The following is a 23,715-nucleotide window of genomic DNA, read 5'->3' on the forward strand; positions in this document are numbered from 1 at the left end:
AGATCAATTTGTTGCCTGTCCTGTGTATTTGACTGCTTGTCTCTTTGGTGCAGAAAAACTCAACCTATCAGGCAGCTACACTGCAGCCTGTTTGGCATGTGCTCATGTAGCAGTGCTTGCACAAATATATTCAAGCTATAATTTCACAAACATGAGGTTTATACTTGTGTGCTGTCCAATGGATTGAGCTACAATGCAGATTTGTTGTTTTAATGAAAAGAAATACGAGCATTTGAGTTGACATCATATTTCTTATCATTTGTTTAATTTCTCGATGACAATTTAAACTGATTATATGTAAATTAACTAAAAGCATATCATGTACCTCTTCAAATGTACTGAATTTGAATTTCATGTTTTAAGAGGTTTATTAATTTATGTTTTTTTTAGAACCATTAACTTACCATATTAACACCTTAAATTTATAATAAATGGATGATATTTTAAATGAATCAAGTAAAAAGCTTGCTCTAGTTTCGGAAATTTAGGGTTTTAAAGGGGTTTAGTCTCTGCCAGAAGACACTTAAGACACCAAAATTAAAAAGACTTTTCAAATAAATCAATATGTAAACTTAAAACATGTAAAATGTATTTAAATTATCCATCAATGCCTTCTAAAATGATGTGCCATGTGTCTTAATGGGTTTAGGTTTTTCCTTTTCACATTAATGGATAAACGCTCTGGAAATCGAAGAATAAATCATAGGTATTTTAAGTGTTTAGTTTTGTATTATTTCAAACGCTTCGATACAGAAAAGGCAAAGTGAAAGCTGTGTTGCTTTTATTTTGAAATGTGAGGTCCGGAACAGGTGTGCGGTAGCTGCGGTAGCTGCGTGACGGCGGCGTGTGTGTGAGAGGCGCTCCGTGACAGCAGCAGCGGCAGCAGCAGCGGCGGCACACCGTCAGGGAGAGCGCGGCGGAGCTGGAGTCAGCCAGGAGCGAAAATGTGAAGATGGAATCCGACTGAGCAGCATTATTGTTACACACCCACATTCACACACAGGCAAGAACTCAAGCTTCATTTGGATTTCACAACCAGGTGGAAATATCCTCGCTTTATTTTTTATTTTCTTATACATTTATTTTTTATTTTTTTTGCACCTCTCTTTCTGGCTTCAGAAATTGACTGAAAGCAGTGTGAGAGTGAGGAGCGTCATTTACCTTCACTGGATATTCGTTTTGTTTTTAAATGACACAATTCGGATGGAGTAAACTGCTCCGTGAAGACCCTCCACCTCGCTTTATGGGATTATTCTGGACGGAGACGCTTTGTTTGAGATAAGAACACGTTGGGCATCATGAGTTCCAGCGGTAAGTCCATTTCTTGCGCGCTTTATCTCTCCCACTTGAAAGCGCAAAGGACAATATACCTTAAGATGAGAGCAACTACCACTGAACAATAGTAGCCTGCATGTGATGGAAGAGATTGCAGAAACTTAAATCAGACTGAAATCAAAGTTTAACCCGTGCAGTTCACTTCACCTTCATCATATGTATTGCTACATTGATGGTTTTGCATGTGCATCCAGGAAAAAGGCAGGTCTAAAGGGGAAAGCAGAGCTAAGTATATCTGGAGGTCAGTGTAGCATTTGTCCAGAGTTCATCCATAAAGGAACATTTTTGGGATTCTTCATCCACACAGCAGCTGTTGCCTAGGCCCTCCCAATATCTGCTACTCCCTCCCTTTCATCTTCTCTCCTTCCCCATCCTTTTTTGCCACCACCCGTAGTACGTTTGACCTCCTTTTTGGAGACCACCCGGGCTTTCAGCTGTTGCCTCTTCATAAAAGTCCACCTGCCCTCACACACACACACACACACATTCGTTTGCAGGAAGCAGGAGCAGGAAACCCATGAGCCAGAGGTTTCTGACCTGACCACTGGGCTGGTCTCATGGAGTTTAGTTCAGATAAGTCTGACAGCCTGTGAACTTCTGTCATACGTAGCCCAGACCTGCCCAGGGGCTGCCATGATTCTAAGCTGACCTTGTATCAGCTGACTGTGACCCTGATCCTCTGTCAGCTGAATCAGGGCTTTCCCTGTAGGGCTCGCTGGTCAGCTGTGTGTGCATGTGCACGCATCCACTTTGTTGTGTTTACAAGTTAATATTTGATTTGCAAACAGAAAATTCTCCCCCTGTCTCTTAGCTGTCAGTGAGGCCGGTTGAAGTTCTAGGTGTCATGTGCCTCCTGTCCTCCCTCCTCTGTCCTGAGTGTCCACGGGAGGAACCGGGTATTACTGCATCATTCATAATCTAGCCTGTCATTGTGTGGCACTACATTATTCATCCAGTGCTCTTAACCCTCTGGTACCGAGCCTTGCCTGACTGCCAGTGTGGTGCGTGCCAGGAGTGCAGTTGCAGCTCCACGCTTGCAGAGAAAATGTGTAGAATTTCTTTTGTTAAGCTTCAAAATGCTTTTCTCAGCTGGACAACAAGGGGGGGAGGAGCAGCGCATGCAAGCCAGCATGTGGAGATCTGTCACAAGCTCTTGTGATTTAAAAGCATGTGCTCAAACAGATATGCAAACGCACACACACACACAAACAACACGCCAAACCTGTGGTTTTTCCACTTGCGTGTGATTACGTGTGAAACTGCATTTAACCACGTGTGTATGTGTGTATGTGCAGGCAGATGGTGGTTTGACATGTGTCTGTAGTTTGGCTTTAGGCATAAAAACACAGCAGGAATCAGAGATGAGGAAATAACATCTTCTCTCCTCGCTTCATCCCTTCAGTCAGTCAAACATATGTTCCACTCCACTCTCAACACTCTCAAGGTTTTGGACATGAATGGGCCTGTTAGGCTAGTGTTTTCCGCTGCATTGGGTGCGACAGCCCAGAGGCCATCGACACACACAAAGTAATTACACACCACTCTGACTGTCTGTGTTCATCTTCTGGGCCTTCTATCTCTCGTGGTCACTGAGTTTTGTGCGTGCGCAGGTGTCTGGTTAGACTCTTATTTTCTGCCCGGCTGGCAGACTGTGGGTGTGTGGGACTGTGGGTGTTATCAGGTTAGTTTCTGGTGGAAAGGACCTCGGTTTAACAATCGGTGAGAAAGAAATCCTGATGTATCATAATTCCAAAGAGTAAAAGTGCAATTTTGTCAAATTTTAAGCCTGAACTGATGAACCTGAGACAGTGTGCACGCACAGTATGCATCTTTCAGGGGAGTGATAAAACACATGTTGATCAATATACTGATCATTGAGTTCAGGGACCTGTGGGGATCTGCAGAGCCATACATCAAAGACAGCAGTGACACACCTCTCCTCTCCTCTCCTCTCTCTCGTTCTCTCTAAATAGCAGAGAGTTCTCAAGCATCAGAGAAAATGCATCCGAAAGTCATTGGCTGTTTGGGTGTATTAACTATAAAGAGATATGACTCATGATTTCGACATATTTGAATGCATAATAAGTGTGTAAATTACCTATTTTTTTGCCATTTTGCTCAGTCTGATGTACAAGGTTCAAATCTTTAGTCAGACATCAAAATAAATATTAAATTATGTTGCTAATGTGGAAGACTGTGTCTGTACTAGCTATTATTTGTATCCAAATGTTTACGCAGTCTGTATATGAGCATGTTTTGTTCTTACTGCATGACCTGTTGGAGCAGGTTCACGTCAGAGTATCATATCAAAATGCGTCTATAACCTGACCACTGAGTAGATCACTCATAAAACACACAGTCATCAGTGCAACTCTACAGGCTCCTGACAAAAAATCCTGAGTTTAATCTTGTGTAAATTGGATTAATAAGCAGTTAACACCCTGCCTCTTCTGCTCGTAGCTGGAAACCCGTGTCTTCACACATACAGGTGATAACCAGCTTCAGGATTCTGGATCTAGGATTATTGTTACACAAGGACAGACCTCTGGACAAAAGTTGGCAATGTGGAGGTTGTCTGCAAACCAGCTTTTAAAAACGTTCAATAAATGATGCCTTCACCTGACCAAGTGTAATTAAACATGACACATTTTGAGGTCAAATCACATCATTGGATAATAGTTTTTGGCAGGGTCACATTTTCTTGGCAGTGTCAGTCGATTTTCATCGAGAGAGACAGATCTCAACAACCACTGGATGGATTAGATTCAACTTTATTGTCTTTGCACAAAGTCCAAGTACTGAGCCATGGCATTTGCTACAGATATTCATTGTACCCAGAGGATTAACCCAACTGACTTTGGTGATTGTCAAACAGTACATTTTATTAAGTTTATTTATCCAGTGAATTATATCAACATCTACAGTAATAGATGGACTGGCACTAAACAAACAATAAATCCTAAAGACTTTGCTGACCTGCTGACTTTAAATCTAACACCACCGTAATCATCCAATACAAAGAAGAAGCCATTGAATCTTACAATGGATCCCAATGATGGAGCAAATACACAAATAATTTTTCGAGTAAATGACGCCACCACAAAACACCTAAAACATCTGATTGATTATAGTGGAGGTCTCTCCAAGTGCCCTTCTAGTGGTGCTTGTCCAGAAAAGGTCTTGAAACAACATGACTTGCTTTAAATCTTATTCAGTCTGAATAAGGATGAATTTTGTCTGAATGCTTTGAACTGAACTCATTGTAATTCTTTAAAAGACTGGTTTGACCTAATGGTGCCAATAAAAGAAACATGACTGGTTTGCTGATAGAACAAGGATTCATCCATCGACCACAGGGTACCAAAGTTCATGGTTTTTCAGGTACCATCTTATGGATCAAAAAAGGATTTTTTTTTTTACTTCGTGATTGTACAAGACAAAATGTCAGAGAGTCCATAAAAGCATAAGAAATGGTCCCCTGAGAATCATGAATATTCACATAAAATTTAATGGAAAGTAATTTCAGAAATACAAATTTGGTCTCAACTAAATTGTATGAATGGACAGAATGATCCATTGACCCACTGAGAGGATAGGTAAAATAATTTAATGAATACATATACAGGACAGTTTCTACAGTACTAGATTAAACAGTGCATATTTTCTGGGCTGCTTCAATGTCATTTTTCTTTTTCCTGTTTTATGGGAGGGGTGAGTAAGAACAAGGGTCGACTGGGAGGGGGGCTGTGTCATATATGATTCCCGCTCTTCTGCTTCATTTGGTGAGCAGTCCAAACCAGAGCCAAAAACCATTTATCACTCGTGCTGCCAGACGCCTTAGTTCAATAACACAAAGAACAAAGGTGGGAGACAAAGATGCACAGATGCAAACACAGATGCTAGGACGCATACATGAATATTCAGAGTACACAATCATGTACAGGCGGCATGTATTCACAGTCCAACATAAAATTAAGCACATGTTTTTTCTTGTTCATTTGCAGCAGATATTCAGTGGAGTTTCGTAAAGCCCTTGTGGAAAGGAAATTATGATGACTGCATGGAAACATCATTCAGCTGCCATTTGATCCGCGAGCTCTGAAACCTTTTTCTCGACTTTTTATTTGAATAAACAGAATATAAACAAAACTCATTCAGACCAAAGCTACATCATTGTGGCCACATCGTACGCCGTGTCCTCAAGGTTGCCATCTCAATGACCTTGGCTTCTTGTAGGATTGAGTGATCGTTCAGATTGTCAGCAGCAGTCTGACCTCTCTGTCTCTCTCTGACACTATGTTTGTGATATCACTGGACAGTATCATTGCTCTGATGAATGCTTCTGGTCAAGGTCCTGACAGAGACGAAGGGAAGTAGAGAGGGGGTGGGGGAAGGCAGAGATCACTGACTGCATTAGATTATGGATAAGGGAGACATGCTTGCTGATTTCATGTTCCTCTAAAACACAGAGAACATGTTGTCGTCTTAGCTAGAAACGCCTTTGAGCAGATAATCTTACATCATTTCAAACTATAGAAAATCATGAATTGTTTGATTTCACTCATTTGATACCTGAAGAGATGCTGTGAAGATTTGGGTTTATTAGCAAGTAAGCCCCATTGAAAACAATGGGCTAGGCCTTCGGTTAATCTGAGGTTATTATGGAATTCTTATAGAAGAATAATACATATCTTTGAAACTTGCAAGCTCAAAAGTATTGTATATAAGTATATTACAGTTCTCCCTCGCTATAACGCGGTTCATTTTTCGCGGACTCGCTGTTTCACAGATTTTTTTTAAGTGTAATTTTGCATGCTTTTTTTTACAGCGTACTGTACAGTATGAACGCGCATTGTGTTCTGCGTCCTAAATTGGCTAAGGGAGAACCACACGTGTGTTCTGCGTCCTGATTAACTAAGGGAGTACTGTACAAAATGCGTGTAAAAAGGTGTATAAAAGTGTGTGGTTAGGGGTTTTACGGCCTTAAAACATGTATAATAATTGTAAAACTTACTTTGCGGATTTCGTTTATTGCGGGTTATTTTTAAGAACGTATCCCCCGCGATAAACGAGGGACCACTGTATAGCTATTGAGACTGTTTTTTGGACAATACTTAATGTATTTAAAGATAAATGTTTTTCTATCACTTCGATTTCTAGATGCTGACATTGCACTGCAATTAGCCAAGCTATATATTGGTGCACTTCTGGAGTGGCTTAAATGTTTAGCATTGCTTGTTGCTGCTTGGATTTGGTGTGTGGTAGAAATATCAGCCACCACTGACAAACCTCAATTATGTAGGTTTTGGCTCAAAACTTGAATTTGTAAAAAGCCCATCAGAAGCAGTGTCTCTGGATAGTTTTACTGAAGTATGGTTACTTTCTATTTGCACAGAATGATGAATGCCAGCAGTAATAATGTGAAGATCTTATGCGAATACAGCTATTAGCTCAGCAAACACCACTGAGCAGAATAGAACAACATTTCTTTCGTGGGTACAAACCCTCCCTAGCGTGCTATTTGGACTGTAGACATAGCATTTAGGTAGGTAGATATATTTTACGTATAAGTGGCTCAGGACTGATTGCAAATTAGTTTTAAACTGCAGTCTGTGCACACTAGATGTTTATGTTTATGTTTCCAGAATGTATATCATGAAATAATACAACTGCACTCATAGAAAACCATTGGTATGTTAGCAGAAACTGCTAACAATTATACAAAGTGACACTTTTCCCTTTAGTAATTCATCTTAAATCTACATCATGCAGTGTTAGTATTGCTTCTCTTTGATTTTTTGTTCTACTCTTCACTCCATTCACTTGTCACCACTGATCTCCCAGCATCACTTGTGACTGGGCTCCCAGCATGTTCTTCCCCAGGGCTGTCAGGTCAGGGGCCTGAAATAGCAGCAGCCTCTCAGTCCCTGGGGATGTAGTCGGCCTCTCTGACCCTGGCCCTGTTCTTAACACCTGTCTGCTGGAGGCTGTATTCTCCCCAGGCACTCGCCACTGATTTGGAGCCAGTTGATTACACCTGTAGTCTGGTGGCTATCATTAGATGAATGACTCAACACCTCAGCATGGGAGAGAAGGGAGGCTTGTTCGAGAGCTCTGTAATGGGTTTAGATGGGTGAGCTTGGCTGTGTTCAATGAGATTGAACGCCCTGACACGATTTCATAGAGTTATGTAATGGATTGTCTGCTGAGGTGGCCTGTATAATTTAGGTATGTGCTGACAATCTTCATTCAACACCTTGTTCAGTTTTGATGTATGATGTTTTTTGTGATACAACTTTGTCTCGCTGTTTTTCTGTGACTGTGCCAGTGGTTTGTTTTGGCCCAGTTTCAGAAGGTCAGCATTGCAAATAATTGTCCCGTGTGCGTCCAGAAGGTGCTGGCAACAGCTTGCATGTACTAGTTAGTTCCCATTATCTCTCATTCAGACCTGATGGGATCGGTGTTGCACATTTGGTTTTGTGACAAAAAAAAAGAGGTTGCATTGGTTTTTGTGCTCACACACACGCACATATACAAAAACCTACTACCAAGGGAGTGCCATTATTTGAACCACTGGCTGGCGCACTTATCAGGCAGGGTCCTGGATCCCAGCGGTCATGCCAGCATTGTGAGGGAAACAATGAACTAACAGAGACTTGAGTGTGGGAGATTGGGAGTGGGAATTAATCATGCTCGCATATTTCCAGTGCCTACAGTCCTGTCCTGAACAGGAAAATAAACATCTATAGGAATGCGTACTTTCTTTCTTGCACCCATGGATATGTGTATGTCCTCATGCTCAGTACAAATACTGCAGCCTACACTATGCATATACCATTGTGCATGCATATACAACTTGGAGCGTTGTAAAGGGTGCTCAGGCTTTGAAGCATGCAAGGCTGTTAGACTTTTAAGTGCTGCAAGTCCTTCAGGATATATCCGGTGAAATGGAATCAGTAGCTCTGTCACACCAGCCCATATGCTGGTGATGCTCTCACTGAAGCAGCAAACTCAGGTAGGCAGTATTTCCAGCTGGTTGCTCTGCCATTATACCCCTTCCACAGAGTGTAGGACCATTCAGATGCTCCTTAAGGAAGTTGGAGCAAAATAAGAGACTGTTGAGCCCAGCTGTTCTGGCACACTCCTGGTATCAGGAGACTGGTCGCCTCTGCTTGTGAATGGAAGCAAGTCTGTTTATAGCCTAGAGGAGTAGATGGGCCTTTAAAAGGTCTCTATTAGCCCAAGAGTCTTAGATAAATTCATTTTCCGAACCCATTTAAGATCAAATTAATCTATCATTTCGACCTTTTTGTCTGTGATTATTGCATTTATTCCATTACTGTTAAGGCTGTATGTAAGAACTTGCTTTCCTGTCAATGTGAAATAACTATTGGGCTCGCAGGAGTCTGACATGTAAACTAATGCATAATGAGGTAAGGGGATCCATCCACTTTTTACCTGATGCAGCAGCATGCGTGTGTGTGTGTGTGTCAGCCCATATAATTACGTGAAAAATAGAGACAGAGAGAAAGACTGGAGCTTTCCCAGTTTATATAGGTGTCAGACCTCACAGCTCCAGAACAAGTGTTGGCAGAGCTACACACTGATCCTATTGTGTGAACCGCACACAGTACAGTCTGTGGTGCGCTCAGAGCCTCAATTGTGCTGATGGATTGTTGCAATTATGAGAGAAACCTTTTAATGTGAAGATCAGTTTTATTGAGCTCAATGCTAATCGATGATGATTTTGCATTAATGCTATATTATTATGTCCATTAAGGTGGATTATACATTTGCTGCATGCGCTATGCAGAATTGCTGTGTATGGATTGTCGGGGGTCTCATATACATGATGGACACTGCCAGTCTCTGAATTATTAAGCATTAGGCTATGGTTTTTCTTTATTTCCATGTCTTTAACGTTGATCATATAAAGATGCAGATTTCATTTCGACCTGGACCTGTAATCTTTAGCCTCAGTAATAAATCATCCAGGTTGATATACAGTATATCTACTTGGTTTAAGAAAAACTTGCATATGACAGAAGTAAACATTCCTTTTTCACTATGCATAATCATCTATAGAGATGTTTTTTTGTTTTAACCTGGATCTAGCTTTAGCCTCATCTCATACACTATATGTAGCCATCATTAAGATAATTAAAAAACAAGGCAACTTGTAACAAACATATCACAAAGCTAACATTAGCTGGCTCGTCATTATCCTGATAAAGTTACAGACAGTTGTCATTTCAAGGGCAAGATTGGCTGTTGCTGGCAGAAATGAGAAGCTTTCTTTTGTCTACAGCAGAAAGAACCCATTGTTTAAAAAAATGCTAAGGATGTGAAGTGGTAACCTGTCACCCTTATTATTGCAAACTGCACATGTATTGTACAAGAATGGAAAGCTTGACAGGTGTAGCAACTGTAACTAAGTAGGGCTGAGCAAACAGTCAAATCAGCTTGCAAAATAGTTTAGTTGGACACAAAAACAGAATATTAAATGTGTGTCTTTTTGTCTTCATCAGCTTATCACCAAGGCTCGGCAGGCGGTGAACGAAGTTCTGGACCAATCCGATGCCAGCGATGTCGGGAAGTATGCAAAGGAGAGGTAGTGCGAGTACAAGACACCCACTTTCACGTCAAGTGTTTCACCTGCACCGGTAAGAAATGGGAACCTGATCCATAACAACACAACACAATAAGTGCAAAACAGAAAAACAGTTGTAGTGATCGCACAAAAACTGGTGTTGTCTTACAAAGTCCCCCGGGCTTGGGTGGTTCTGGTCTTAAATGTTGTTAATGTTAGTGAAAATAAGATGGGACTCAGATTCCAGTAGACAAGAAAGACATCTATCTTGGTCGCTGCCTTCCATACACACACACACACACCCACACACACATAGCCTACTGACAGATATACACTGAATCCTCCGTTCATCCATCTCCTAGTGTACATGCTGAGTGCTACTATTAGCCCACAGTGGGGATTGGAACGGATCAGAGGTGCATTGCAGGGGGACTTAGGCTCCTGCTAAGGTGGCTTGTTATTGCGCTGTCAACTTGGAGAGGATTTTCTCTACGCTGTGGTCTAATGAGACTATCTCAACTATTGTAGAGCTACAGGTGACCACGGGTGACCTATACAAGATACGTCATAATCCCACTTCCTCTCATAACAGGAACAGTGTGGCAAGCTGTGTTCTAGTTTCTTTAGTGTACAGAATCTGTAATATTGCTTATTGATCTGTTGAAAAGAATAGTTTGACATTTTGGGAAATATACACTCAGCAAATAAATAGTCAAACTATTGCTTTAAGAATAAAGGTCAAATATATCATTTATTAGAGCATTAGCATTTTTTTTTTACAGCCCAAGATGTTACAGGTAAAAACAAACAGTACAATCAGACTTTTGCTCGAATGTTGCAAAACATGATTTTCATGCTGCAAGCAGTTTGAATAAATAAAAGAGTAAAAGTTAGGAAGTCAGCAAGATTGCCAAGACAACTTCCTTCTCTGGAGAAAAAAAAAGAGGGTATTTTTCAAACATGACATGTAAAATTGCCGGAACATTTGAAGAGTTGAGTGCAGGTTTAAAAGGGGATTATGAAAGTTGAGTATCCGGGCATGAACAAATCAGATATCCAAGAACCGAGAAATGTTATTTGTCATGCTGCTGTACAGCCTGGAGCAAGTGCGCACAGTATTATACTGATAATTTCTGAAGCAAAGGCGTTCAGTCATGAGTTAGTTTCAGTCATTTGCAGATGATTTTGAAAAAAAGGAACTAGATATATGCAGTCATCTAATCACATGCCGAGTTATCTGACATAATTTCCGTCAAATCTCTCCCACTCTCCCACTCCCACATCATCATCGTGAGTTATTGTTATATAGTTTAAAGCCAAAGCATTATGGTTCTCTGATTTAAGTCAACAGAAGATTTATGCAGAAGTTAAATGGACACCGTCATACTTCAATTTCCATTAAAATCAGAAAGATTGAATTTTCTATTTTACATCAAATTGTCATCGGCAATGGAATTAGTTGTATTAATTAAATAGTTAATTAAAGGACCAGTGTGTAGAATTTGGTAGCATCGAGCAGTCTCACCTTTTCCTTACTTGCATGAAGCAGAAACTACAGTGGCTGCAAAACTGGAGAAGAACATGAAAGGCTGTATTCAGAGCCGATGTTTTGTTTGTCCATTCTGGGCTAGTACAGAAAGATGATGGTTCAACATGGAGGACAACATGTTTTTTTCAGTAGATCGGTAGAGCATTTCATGCTGGCTGCTGTTACTCTCACCAATACAAAGACTACCAATTATTTTTCATTAGACAACTTTTTTACACATACATGCATATCAATAACAGGAAATGTAGCACATTTAAGATCAGTCATCAGAGTCCTCCTTTTAAAAGAGCAATTTCAACCAACTCATGAAGCTTACATTAATTTAATTATCTATTTAGCTATTAAGCTGCTAAAATTTGCTGCCAACAGTTGTAATTTCAAGTGCAAAATTATCTGTTTCTTGTTAAAAAAAGAAGAACTTTTCATAGTCAGTGCTTATAATAACATCAGAAGATGGACAGTTTTACAATAGAAATTTTCCCGGGGAATCTTTCAAAGCTTTTTCTGGATATACAAGTCGGGTCAGTAGCTGTTATCGAGCAGAAGAAGCTGAGCAAGTTTTGTTTGCCTCCGTGTGAGCAGCAGTACTCTGTTGTACAGCACAAAGCTGTTCCACAGTAGATAAACTCACTAAAGGCTATTCATTGGAGGGTTGTTGTTAAATGTTCCTTTGCGTGTAGCCATCACACGTATATACACATACACACACATGCACTCAGGCGTATGAGCGTGCACATCCATACATGTGTGCACGGTCACTGTGGTTGTGAGGGGTTGCTGTGGTAACGGTGTGAAGGTGCACCCGGGCCCTGGTTGGTGGATATTCTCAGCATCTCTATGGTGCTATTAACCAATCGAAAGGCACTACTCTGTGCCCCAGAGAAAAAGGGGGGTGAACACAGGAAGCGAGCAGAGAAGAGAAGGAGAGGGGGGATGGGGGTGCTGTTTGTGTCGCCTCAACATTACATCATCTCTTGAGTGTAACACCAATCTGGTTCTCACTTGCTCTTCTTCCTCCTTTCATTTCTTTCTCACTCATAGCACTGGCGTGGTAATGGAAAACTGTCATCGGAAGAGAGCATCATGTTAAATACACCTATCAGACAGCCCTCCCCTCTCATGTTCCAGAGAGCTCTCCACATCCCATGAGGCAATGGGGCACTATTGTGCGACCGCATCCCTGCCCATAATATGCTCTCCTGTACGGGCCTCTGCACAGCCAGCAGTTTTCTAAAGCGTTTATTGTTCAGCGTCTAACACCCCCCCTTTGCACACAAACATGTTGCACGTTATGTTGAACTTCATAAACTTCCATCTCTTCTCTATTGTCTGCGTTTCTATTCTCTGCTTTTTATCAGCTCCCGTGTCTATTTTTCTGAAGCGGAACGGTTGCGAGCGCAGAGAGAGAGAGATTTAAGATCGAATTTCTATATTCTCTTACGTCGCTCCGATGCTTTTTCTCTCCATTTTTTTCTCTCCCTCTGTTTCTTTCACTTGCTTTCTCCCTTTCTTTCCTGATGACAGTCGCCCAAGCGTGAAATCAATTTCTCATCTTGGGACAGGATGACATTGGCATGCGGGGTGTGCGATTTGGTGGCTAATGGCTCAACTGTATTATACCATTGCACCAGAGTGACAATCTGCTGTCAGCAGCCGATTGCCTTATCTGTCGGACGTGTTTATGAACTCTACGACTGGGGCGTGTTTCAACATTTGATTTCATTCTTTGCTGGGAAGACAATCAGTGCGTGTACCCAGGTTTTATTGACCTTGACCAATGATATTGTGGTTGTCTCAGTCTCTTCATTTCCACTGAAAATCCATGACTTAGAATCTTAGGTATTTCCACATTTTTTCCTACTTCTTTACTTTTTCTTTTTTTTCTTTCTGTTTCCTTTTTCCTCAAAAGGGCTGACTATGCCCCAGTGAATAGATCGTGACCAATATTCACTGTCACACACACACATCCAGAGTTACTTTGTGAGCACACACACACACACACACTCACTTAGCATGTAGAAACACACACATCCACTCCCTCCATGATTTTACCCTCCCTCTGTCTTTGCCCACACTTTTTCAAAACCCTGCTACCTTCTAGATGCCACATTACCATAATTCCTCTCTCATGCATTAGTCAGAAGAAGAACAGATCACTTATCATGTGCATTTAACCTCTCATTTGAACCCATTATACAGCCAATGATTATGGCTTAAAGAAGCAGCCGTGCAATCAGCTCAAAAAGGAAAGCCTGTGGAAAATGCCAGAAGACAGAAGCCAGCTCACAAATTGATGCATCAACTCCAGACATAGAGAAAGCAGTGGGGATGTTAATGTGTGCATGTGTGTGTGTGGATTATGTGGATCCCTTCTTCTCAGTGTAGCAGCGGGCTGTACTGTATGGATGATGTGGTGTTGTATTACCAGCAGACGGGCTGACTCGTGCATACTGGCCTAATGACATAGTGACCACATTTACCCTGCCTCTGAAGCATAAATGGCACTCTTAGATTCCAACAGAAACAGCGCGGCCTGTCAGTGACACGAGCGCAAAGCTAACACACACATATAAATCACACGCAAAGGCAAAAAGAAATGTGGCTGTGTTTCCCCCACCTCGCAGCCAGCTTGCATGTTAACAAAAAAAAAACACAGAAGCGCAGAAACAAATACACGAGCACAGACAGAGACAGATGCAAACACAGACACATTCGCGCATAAACTGCCACGCTGCTCCCGGTAGTTATTTATTTTCAGAGACAAAACAGATTTTTCTCATAAGACAGTGCTTAAGGGAATAGCAGATTTACACAGACAGGTCAGATAAATACTTTACTGCTCTACTGATGCTCCGTTTTTAGGGCGGTATTCTCACCAGGGCGCTTGTAAAATTGCAGCATCTTTGTCTTTTTCTCTGCAGACCTGTTTCAATCAGTTCAGCTTCCCCCTAGATGCCATTAGCCCCCCATCACTCAACCCCTGTGTTAATAACATCAACCTACAGTGCTGTACGTACTGTTTTGTTCACTGATGGCGAGGGAAAGCCTGGGACAGAGAGAGTGATAGTAAAGGGGGACTGAGGGAAGAGAAAAAGATAAATTGCAAGAGGAGTAAAGAGAAAAAACAAAGAGAGGTTATGAGGAGAAACAGAAAAAAAAAGAGACACACAGCACAGAAAAAAAAAAAAAGTGAGGGGGGTTACAGGGAAGGGGAGCTTCCTGTAGCTATAGCAACCACTGGCGCGCTGGTCCAATCACCACGCCAATGCCTGGTTGCTAGGGAGAGATTCCGGTGGCGAGAGAAGGGAGCGCGGCAGGCAGCGGCGCTTTTCCCCGACGACTCTCCAGGATCCGGGAAAGATGACAGGGATTATTTCCCCGCTTGTCTCTTTCAAGCGTCACCGTCCGGAGGGATTTTCACACACTGACACCCTGTTGTCTTAAGTGTGTGTACACGTGTATATATACACGGATCTGTACAGTACAAGGCCCCATCTCCAGCAGTTTGGTTTATCCCTGTGTGTCTGTGATCCCATTCACGCCTATTTTCCCTTGTCTTACCAGTGCCTTATCAGCCCTCAGTGGGTTAAAAGCTGAAGGCCTCAGCAGTGGGACTGGTCTGCTGGTATGATGGGACTGCACTGGGCAACCATCTGTCTCCATCAACATCCGCAGCCAAATGCTCGGGGAACCCTGTGCATGATTTCTCTCTGTTTTAGCCTTTAGCTGCCTCTCTCTCTCTCTCGCTCTTTTTTTTTCTCTCCTCTTGCCCTTTTCTACAAATACTTCTGTTTTCTATCACTGCTTTTTTTTTGTTTATACCAACATGGCTCTAGAGATGGCCATGTTGGTCAGTCCAGACTGAAATATCTCAACAACTCTTGGTTGCATTCCCATGAAATGTTTTCACCAAATGAATTCTGCTGACTTTGCTGGTAACTTTGCTTTTCCTCTAACAGCATCATGATGTTGATATTTTTGGTACTTAGCATCTATGAACTGAGTGGCCATGAAACCTTGTGCAGATCGTTTAGAGGATTGATTATCATAATATTAATTTATTGGTACTTGAGTGATTGATGACTTTATTGATCCCCTGATTTTTCCTCTAGCGCAACCACCAAGTTGACGTTTTGATTGACGGTGTGAAATATCTCAACGTCCTTTGATGTCCTCTGACTTTTCCAGGACAAAATGTCCCTGCTGTACTTTGTACTAAGTGCTAATTGGCAAATGCTTGCTGCAAACGCCATGCCTGAGCTTACAAATCTTCTAATGTGGTTGTATAATTTTTGTTTCACTCCTCTTCCTGTCTGTCTGGCGGCCTCTTCTCCCACATTGTGATTTGGCACAACTTAAGAAAACACATTATTTACTCTTGAAGTGTTTCCTCCTGTCAGAGGGCTCAGATCCAGGCTGCAGGGGTGTGAGTGGGCCCCACATTGGTAGCACAGATGTGGGGGCGAATAGGTGAGTACCTCCCTTGCTGAAACTTGCCACTGGTCCACTACATACATGCCTCTCGGCTAAAGTGTGGCTGTCCCTATTATCTTGAAAAATAGCAAAATGTTGTTAGCAGCCCCTAAAAACAATGACAACGTGCGGCGGGGCTACTTACAAAGCACGTCCATTTATTCAGTAGCACATTATGAAGACCTAACAGTGGCATAATGAGCTCAGGGAAGAGTCACAGAGAGAGTGGGACTGTGGGGGAATGCACAATGCCAAGGGAGACTCCGGGAAAGAAAGGGAAGGTTGCATGGGGGTTGCAGTGAGAAAAGAAGGTGCAAATTGAGATAAAGTGGAGACCTTGTGCTGAGAGCCACAAAGATTTGGAAGCAGTCTTGAAATGGAGAGCGAGAGAGAAGGGAGGAGGGGGGTGTCAGCACTATTTTGGGGTTCCGGCCTGGGCGGACTTTGAGAATTTTAATTGCGTCTGTTGGCTGGAGATAAATACCCAATCATGCAGACCCCCTGTGGGCGCCTAATCAGTGCAGTTCTAATGACCACAGCTGCAGACATCAGCCTACATGCTAACCTCTAATCACTAGACTTATGATCTCTAGATGCTAACTTCCTGCATTGCCAAAAATTGAGCAATATGAAGCAGGGAAGCATCGTCTGTTAGTTTCTCTCATTAGAGCGTCATTCAGGGAAAATCATGAAATGAGCAAATAGATGAAATGAAGTCTTTGATGTAGCTCAGCCTTGCAAAGCTGATTATGTTTGATTTAGGAAGTTAATTGATGATAAATCTGACTAATACATAGTTCTCATAAAGTCAATAACTTAGGAATTCTAACTTAAATACCTTACAGTATGAATATCCAAAGGCCATTCACAGGATAGTGGAACAAACCAGACCGGTTCTACGCTGGTTGTGTCGGGCTGTTGTTTTTATGGGTGGGTGTCCACACCATGTGGTGGTGGTTGTACGGTTGTAAACAAAGCCTTTCTTCTCCGAGCCAAGCTAAGCCACATCTCTTGGAGCGGCAGAGACACCAGTCTTTGACCCAGCTCCACCCACCGTGCTGGCAACTACAACATGTGGAGGGATAAGTTTGAATCTAGTCTTTAATGGTTTGGGCTAAAATGAGGGAGAAGTAGAGGCTGTTTTAGGGAGTTTTGAAGAATGATCCTTTAAAAAAAAAAAAAAAAAAACACAACCAGCTCGTCAAGAAAAGCAAGAAAAGCACTTTTTCTGCATTGTCATTATTCATTCTCTTAGCTAATCCATTGGATTTTTAAATGGCTCATTTGATTTAACAAGCAAAGCAATGTTCTCTGCCCATAATGAAACACTTTGAAATACACATGGTTTTCTTTTGTCAGTCGCCTGAATATGTATATGTATTTGTGTATATTTGAGTCTATTAATATGCCTATGTGTGTTCACTTATTGGACTTTGAGATGAGAACACGGTGCTGGAAGCTGCTGTAACTCTCCAATTGATCTTTAAATACAGGGAAGACAGTAACTAAATCTCAGTTTATGTAATTTTAATGTGTGAAAACTTTGTTTTTGTCTGTAATGTCTGCAAACACCAAAACAGGCCTACATTTTCGACATGCTGAAAAGCTAGAGCTCATAAATATATTCATATAAATATACTAACACATATACAATACATATACTTACAGTATATATACTTAAAGTTTGCATGGTCTTATATTTCCTGATGGTGCCATCAATAAGATTTTAGAATTCCTACGTTGATCATTACTGGTGAAGTGAGAACTTGACAAACTGAAGATGATTTGATTTAGTTTTTGTCACATTGATGTGAAAACTTGATTGTAATGTTTTGTTTCAATATTTTTTTGTCATCACAGTCGGTGTCAAACTGATTTAAAGTCCCGATATCATCACTGATAATATTTGGTATTTACAGACACCAGTCCAACCACAGCAAAACCAAATGTGCCACCACATCATTCAGAAAATGGACCTAACTGTCTCTAGGGCAACTGTGGAAGTTTTTACGTCTCCTATGGCAACTGAGAAGGGGGGATGTCCTTTGCAATGCAACCAGCCAATCGTCCGGTCAGAAGAAAACAGTGTGATTAGCCAGAACAGGTGAACCGTCCAACCAGCCCGTCCAATCCAGTCTGAGCAGATCCAGTCGGCTGGCTGTGATTTGGTCAGGCGTCCGTATGCTAATGAAGTGCATTAGGCTAATTGAGCAGATTCCAGTAATTTGAAAATCAATCAGGGCGCAGATTGAAAAGCAAGTCATTTCGAGAGAGAGAGAGAGAGAGAGAGAGAGAGAGAGAGAGAGAGAGAGGAGAGGGGGACAAAGAAAGGAGAGAAAAAGAAAATTATAGTGACAAATTTTACTGCACTTTAGTTGTAGGTGATTGATTGAAAGTGTTTTCATTAAATTAATGGCATGGATCATTTCAAAACACATTTTTTTACCATTACTAAGAGTTTAGCAGATGTGGAAATATTTACTCTACTATTGCCCTTTTCCATGAAGGCATCAGATAGCATGTGATTTGGGTTTTTGGTTAAGAGCCTTAGTTTGTCTGGTTTAAAATGCAGCGGGGACACTTTCTGAAGCTCTGTGTCATTGTTCGGCGGTTCTGGAAATGTGGTCTGCACATGCACACGCACATTTTTTAAAACAGTCTATTTTAAATCGTAGCTCCGGTCGCCCTCGTGCATCCCATTTTACGCCTTCTTCCTTTCTCTTGCACTTCTGCAGCCGCCTCGCCTTGATGCCAACGACCTGTCGCAATGATAAAGATCCATCATCGTATCTCACCATACACACTGTCCCATTTCATCATCATCCCCGTCTTTGCATACGCGCGGTGCCATCTCATCGGGGATGGATTTATGTGTTTCCATCCTCTTGTGGGAGACGAGATTGTTTTGTTTTTAAGCGAGGGCCCATTGATCTTTTATTAAACCATTAAGTCAATACGCTCCTCTCATAAACAGCTTGAGATTAAATGAGCCCCTTTGAAGGGTTTATGTGCATGTGTGTGTGTGTGTCTGTCTGTGTCTGTGTGTCAGCCTGCCAGCATAGCCACTGAAAACCGGTGGCTATAGGGAGCCAAATTTAGCCTGTGGCAGCAACTTCAGTCTCTATGGCCAGGATGAAGCCATTTATTAGCAACTAGTTTTTGGTATCTGAGGTCATTCCACCACAAACAGAATAGTGCTTTGTTGAGTTTAAGATGTTTACTGCTTTATTTACTTCATTCACTGGCAGCGTGTCACAGGCACTCTTCTGAATCAGTTGGACCTGATATTGTTAACCTCACGTTCAACATTTGTTCACACAAATATTGTATTCCTCATTTTTTCATGCTGTGATAACGGTTACTGATTTGGTTTCAGCGTGGAAACAGTATATGTTTTCACTGGGGATTATTGCAGCAGCTACTAAAGCAGCTGAGAACTTACATACAAATGCATACAGACTCTTTCAGCTTTGGTTAAATATAGATACTTCCCTTAGGTTGTTCTATTTTTAGTGTTACAGTAAATGTATGCCAGGTACAGTGTGCCCGACATGGAGTTGTACTGGTTATTTATCTCTCTGCTGTCTTGAGTGTCTGCTCAGTCTACCAGTAGCTGGTGTGTTTAAAGCCTCTGATCCACTTCCTGAGCTCCTGTTTCACCTGAGCTGCAGGTCTACCAGGTGGATCTGAGGGTGAATATAGCAAGAAAAGAATAAGAAAAGTCTAAGAAAACCAGAGGTCACTTAATCTTTTTACCATTTAGAGAGCGTTTATTGACATGGTGGACAACTGGTGTGTAGAGGAGGTGGTAGGACATTTTTATTTCTTCTTTTTATTGTCCTGCAGTAGATCTACATAAAAGACATTTACAGTAAATATGTAGATGGAGATAGAAGTCAGTTTGCTCAGTTTAGCATAAAGATTGGCAGGTTGCCTGTAGCTGGTACTGGCCAAGAAATAGTCTGGCACATGAACCCCTGTGTTTTATATAGATATACTCTGTATATAAATTGCAGTAGGCGGATTTTGTTATCTTTGGACAGAAGCAGAAAGAAACAGCCAAACTGGTTCTGTCCAAAGATAACAAAATCTGCCTATTAGCACCTCTAGACTCACTGACTAACATGCTATATCTCAGTTCCTGTAGTTTGCAGGTTGGACTCCTGTCCCCAGTCTTCATGTTAAGCTACACCAACCAACCAATCAAGCAAATAAGCAAATATCCCAATATATCAACCCCCACCTCCATTTTCTATTGGACAGAACTGGTTGGTGTACGTATCATTACCAGCCGAGCTATTGCATGCTGTTGTACTTGTGTTACATGATAATTGTAGTTGTGTAATTATAGTGGCAGTGTCACTGTGGGGGAGTAATCATTGGCTCAAGGCTATACGATGCCCAAATAGAGGGTGAAGTTGATCAGCTGTGTTCTTTTTGCACATTTTTGGAAAAACATAATGACGTTTTAATACATGTGCAAACATCTGGATTTGTTTTCCACACACACGCACTGACCTTTATCAGTGCCATGTGTGTCAGGTCACTGCCTTTTTTTTTCTCCCCCAGCCAGAGGTTACAATAACTGTCAACTCTTCTTCTTGGTAAGCTGCATAGACCCGGAGAAACCAGAAACCAGCAACCAAGCTGGACGCTGATCTGTGAAAACGCCTCTTAGCCTATATTGTTACACACCCCCTGGAATTCACTCTCAGTTACACGGCATAGTGCTGTAGCACATATTGTCTGCTTAGCATACGCACAGACTGAGCACTCACCTTGTGCGTTTACAGCAAATGATTTCAGTGACTTCCCATTGCTGTTTAATGAGTCTGTAGTCGATTTTGTGATGATTCTGGGAACTTGCGCGGTCTGTTGTTTTGTCTCTGTCTTCACATTGTTTAGCACAAAATGACTTTTCCACTGATTATATCATTATAGTCCCATCAGAGCAAATTGGCTTACTACAGTCTGGAGCTGATAAACTTCGCTAGCGGTACGGTGTGTGAAGACACACACAGCACAAACCAACACACATTCACACACAAACAGGTAAAAAGGAGCTCAGGGGCCGTTATTTAATTTGATTTTAAGAAAATAGAAACTTCATGTGCTTTCTTTTTTAGAAAAGCTAAACAAGTACCTCTGCTGTTGTTGACATCTCTTGTTGCCCTCATCCACATTTTATTCCTTAGCTGCTTTGCTGAGTTTTTTTCTCACTTTTTCTCTCTCCACAGTGTGTAACTGTGATCTGGCTCGATCTGGCTTCTTCCAGAAGAAGGGCGAGTACATTTGTACGGCCGACTATCAGCGCCTGTACGGTACACGCTGTGACCGCTGTGACAGCTTCATCACAGGAGAGGTGGTCTCTGCTCTGGGACGCACGTACCACCCCAAGTGCTTTGTCTGCAGTGTCTGCAGGTACACGTGTACACAAACACACACACAATGTACACACAGTACCTTACTGCATATACAAGGTTACATTTATACATATGGTCAGGTTAAAATTTGAAGTCATGTTTCTGATTACCAAGCAAAAGTTAGTAAAACACTATTTTTAGCTTAACTTTAGTCCCTAACAAACCTTGATAAAAAGAAAAATATCTGGCTCCACTATGTTCATGAGCTTCTTTCTGTCAAAATAAAATAAATTGGTTAACTGTCAAGTCATTTTGGTACATATACTGTTCATTCTAAAGATTAATGTAAGATCTTTGTTTGTCTGACCTGTATAAATTGAATTATATCTTTGTTTTTTGGTCTCCAAGAACTTCTGATAACAAATATCTGGATCCTTGCGTGCACGCTCCAGCTGGTTACTAACTTTTTGGTGCTGGGCAGTTATATTGCTGCATGTTTGTCAGATAATTTTGATGTTTTTTGCAATCATTTCCTGTTGTTGCTGGAAACAGGGTTGATGAGAGTGAAGTTTCAAAACCATAAGACCATAAAAACTGAAATAATGAGCTGGATAACACTAAAAAGACGAGCACCACTGAGTCCAGAGGAACTCAAGTGGTTCATAATTTTCTTTGAGAAAACATTTCACATCATCATCAGTCATTTCATTAATCATTGATATAAAATGATTGGTATAGCTGTAAATTGCAAAACTAGTCAAAAAGAAACATCCAGTCTGGTTATATTACCTTTAAACATGTGGTATCACAATAGGTATTGATATTTCAAAATATGTCAAAGGATTTTATCCATATTTTATGCTCCAAGTAGCAGTAACTGTGTGCACACTGAACATATGACTTCATCACGTCTTTATCTGTCCTGTTCTCTATCAGTTCTGTCCTGTGATGAAGAACAAAAGTTATGATTCACTCATGAAAATAGCCCATTAGAGAACAGCATGATAGAGGAGAGGACAGGGAACAGGGGATGAATTGTGGAGCTTCTGAATAAAATATGCCATGAGTCACTCGTCTCTACCCCATGACCATGCAGTCCTTCCTCAAACGGCGCCGCAGTAGTTGGATCTTTGAAAATAAGAAACGCAAAGGTGACTCATTTATTTCTGGCGCGTCTTTAGCAATGCCAATTACTGAGCTTGCGATTCTATCTCTCATCCCCGTCTCCTGAATGTCAATAAACATCTGATTGGAAAGCTCGAGCAGTGTCTGTCTTTTTGCTTAGTCGAGACACGATTCCAAAAAGACAGCTGATCGGCTGTTTCACGCTGTTAGATTTGGTAAAAGTAGGCCATCTCTCTGCTGACCTCCATCAGTGTTCATGTTAAGCTCCTGCTGAACCAACTCAGAGTCAGCATCCCTGTTGGCTTCTTTCCTCTTCTTATTTCACCATTTCACTCTTCATTCAAAAGCGTCTTGTTCGTCATTGTTTTTCATATACATGCATGATATGTGGAAACACCTGTTTTCCCGTCTGTTTTGATGTATTAAAAGGTTTACATAAGAGCCATTTTTCCTCACTTACCTCCAGCAGAGTAGTGTTGCCTGCTTGACATTGGCTGATGGCTGAACAAGCAGCCATGCCCGGCAGCCATGGGCAAAAAAACAACTGAACTGATACCAACTGGCCGGAGACAGCTAGTAGAGCAGTCTTGGCAATGACAGGGATGTCTGTCTGTGTGTGTGTGTGTGTGTTTGTTTGTGTGTGTCAGTTTATGTGGAGTGAACTGGAAGAGACAGCGAGAAGCCAAAGGGTGAATCTCTTCTTTCCTGCTCCGTCTGCCCTCTGTCACATCGCCCACAGACGTTTCTTGTACCTCCTCTGTTTTTCCCCCATCCTCCCCTCCTGTCTATCTTCTCCACAATGCCCTCGCTTCTCCATCTCCTCCTCCTCCTCCTCCTCCTCATCATGTCCCTGCTCTCATGCATCATCCACATCACGTCATCTTCCTTCATGATCTTCATCATCGTCCCACTTTCTCTTTGTCATCACGGCTCTCGGCTCTAATGACGGCAGATTGCAAGTGTCACTTTTTTCCGCGCTGATTTATTTTTTATTTCCTTAAAGCGGCACTGATCAAAGCCAGAGTTCATATCCCTAAAGCCTAAAATAGCTTTACTTCTGTGGCCAGTTTTTTAAAAAAAACAAGCATTAAATATGTAAACAGAGTAAATTTTTAAAGCACTGAGAAGGGCTGACAAGGCACGAGAGTGTCTTGAGGGAGTGAGTGCAACGCACAGGTAGACAAGGTCAAACGCAGACTGAGCCTCTTCTGAACCATCACAGCGTTTCCTGCGCTCCATTTAGACTATAGACAGGGATAGCTATGGTCAGACACTTTATT

The 23,715-nt window shown here is 41.6% G+C and overlaps 1 protein-coding gene across 3 annotated transcripts in view; it reads left to right on the top strand.

The window, feature by feature from the left end:
• The first annotated feature begins 852 nt into the window (after positions 1 to 852).
• ablim3 (actin binding LIM protein family, member 3) overlaps positions 853 to 23,715 on the top strand; it is a 42,186-nt gene continuing 19,323 nt past the window's right edge. For all 3 annotated transcript variants that reach the window (XM_019268489.2, XM_019268490.2, XM_019268491.2), the window contains exons 1-3: positions 853 to 1,311; positions 9,864 to 9,998; positions 21,185 to 21,368. In XM_019268489.2, the coding sequence (XP_019124034.1) occupies positions 1,299 to 1,311; positions 9,864 to 9,998; positions 21,185 to 21,368 (332 nt within the window). In that variant the 5' untranslated portion in view covers positions 853 to 1,298. The remainder of the gene's footprint in view (positions 1,312 to 9,863; positions 9,999 to 21,184; positions 21,369 to 23,715) is intronic.

Source organism: Larimichthys crocea, chromosome I (assembly GCF_000972845.2).
Source record: "Larimichthys crocea isolate SSNF chromosome I, L_crocea_2.0, whole genome shotgun sequence".
NCBI lineage: Eukaryota > Metazoa > Chordata > Actinopteri > Sciaenidae > Larimichthys > Larimichthys crocea.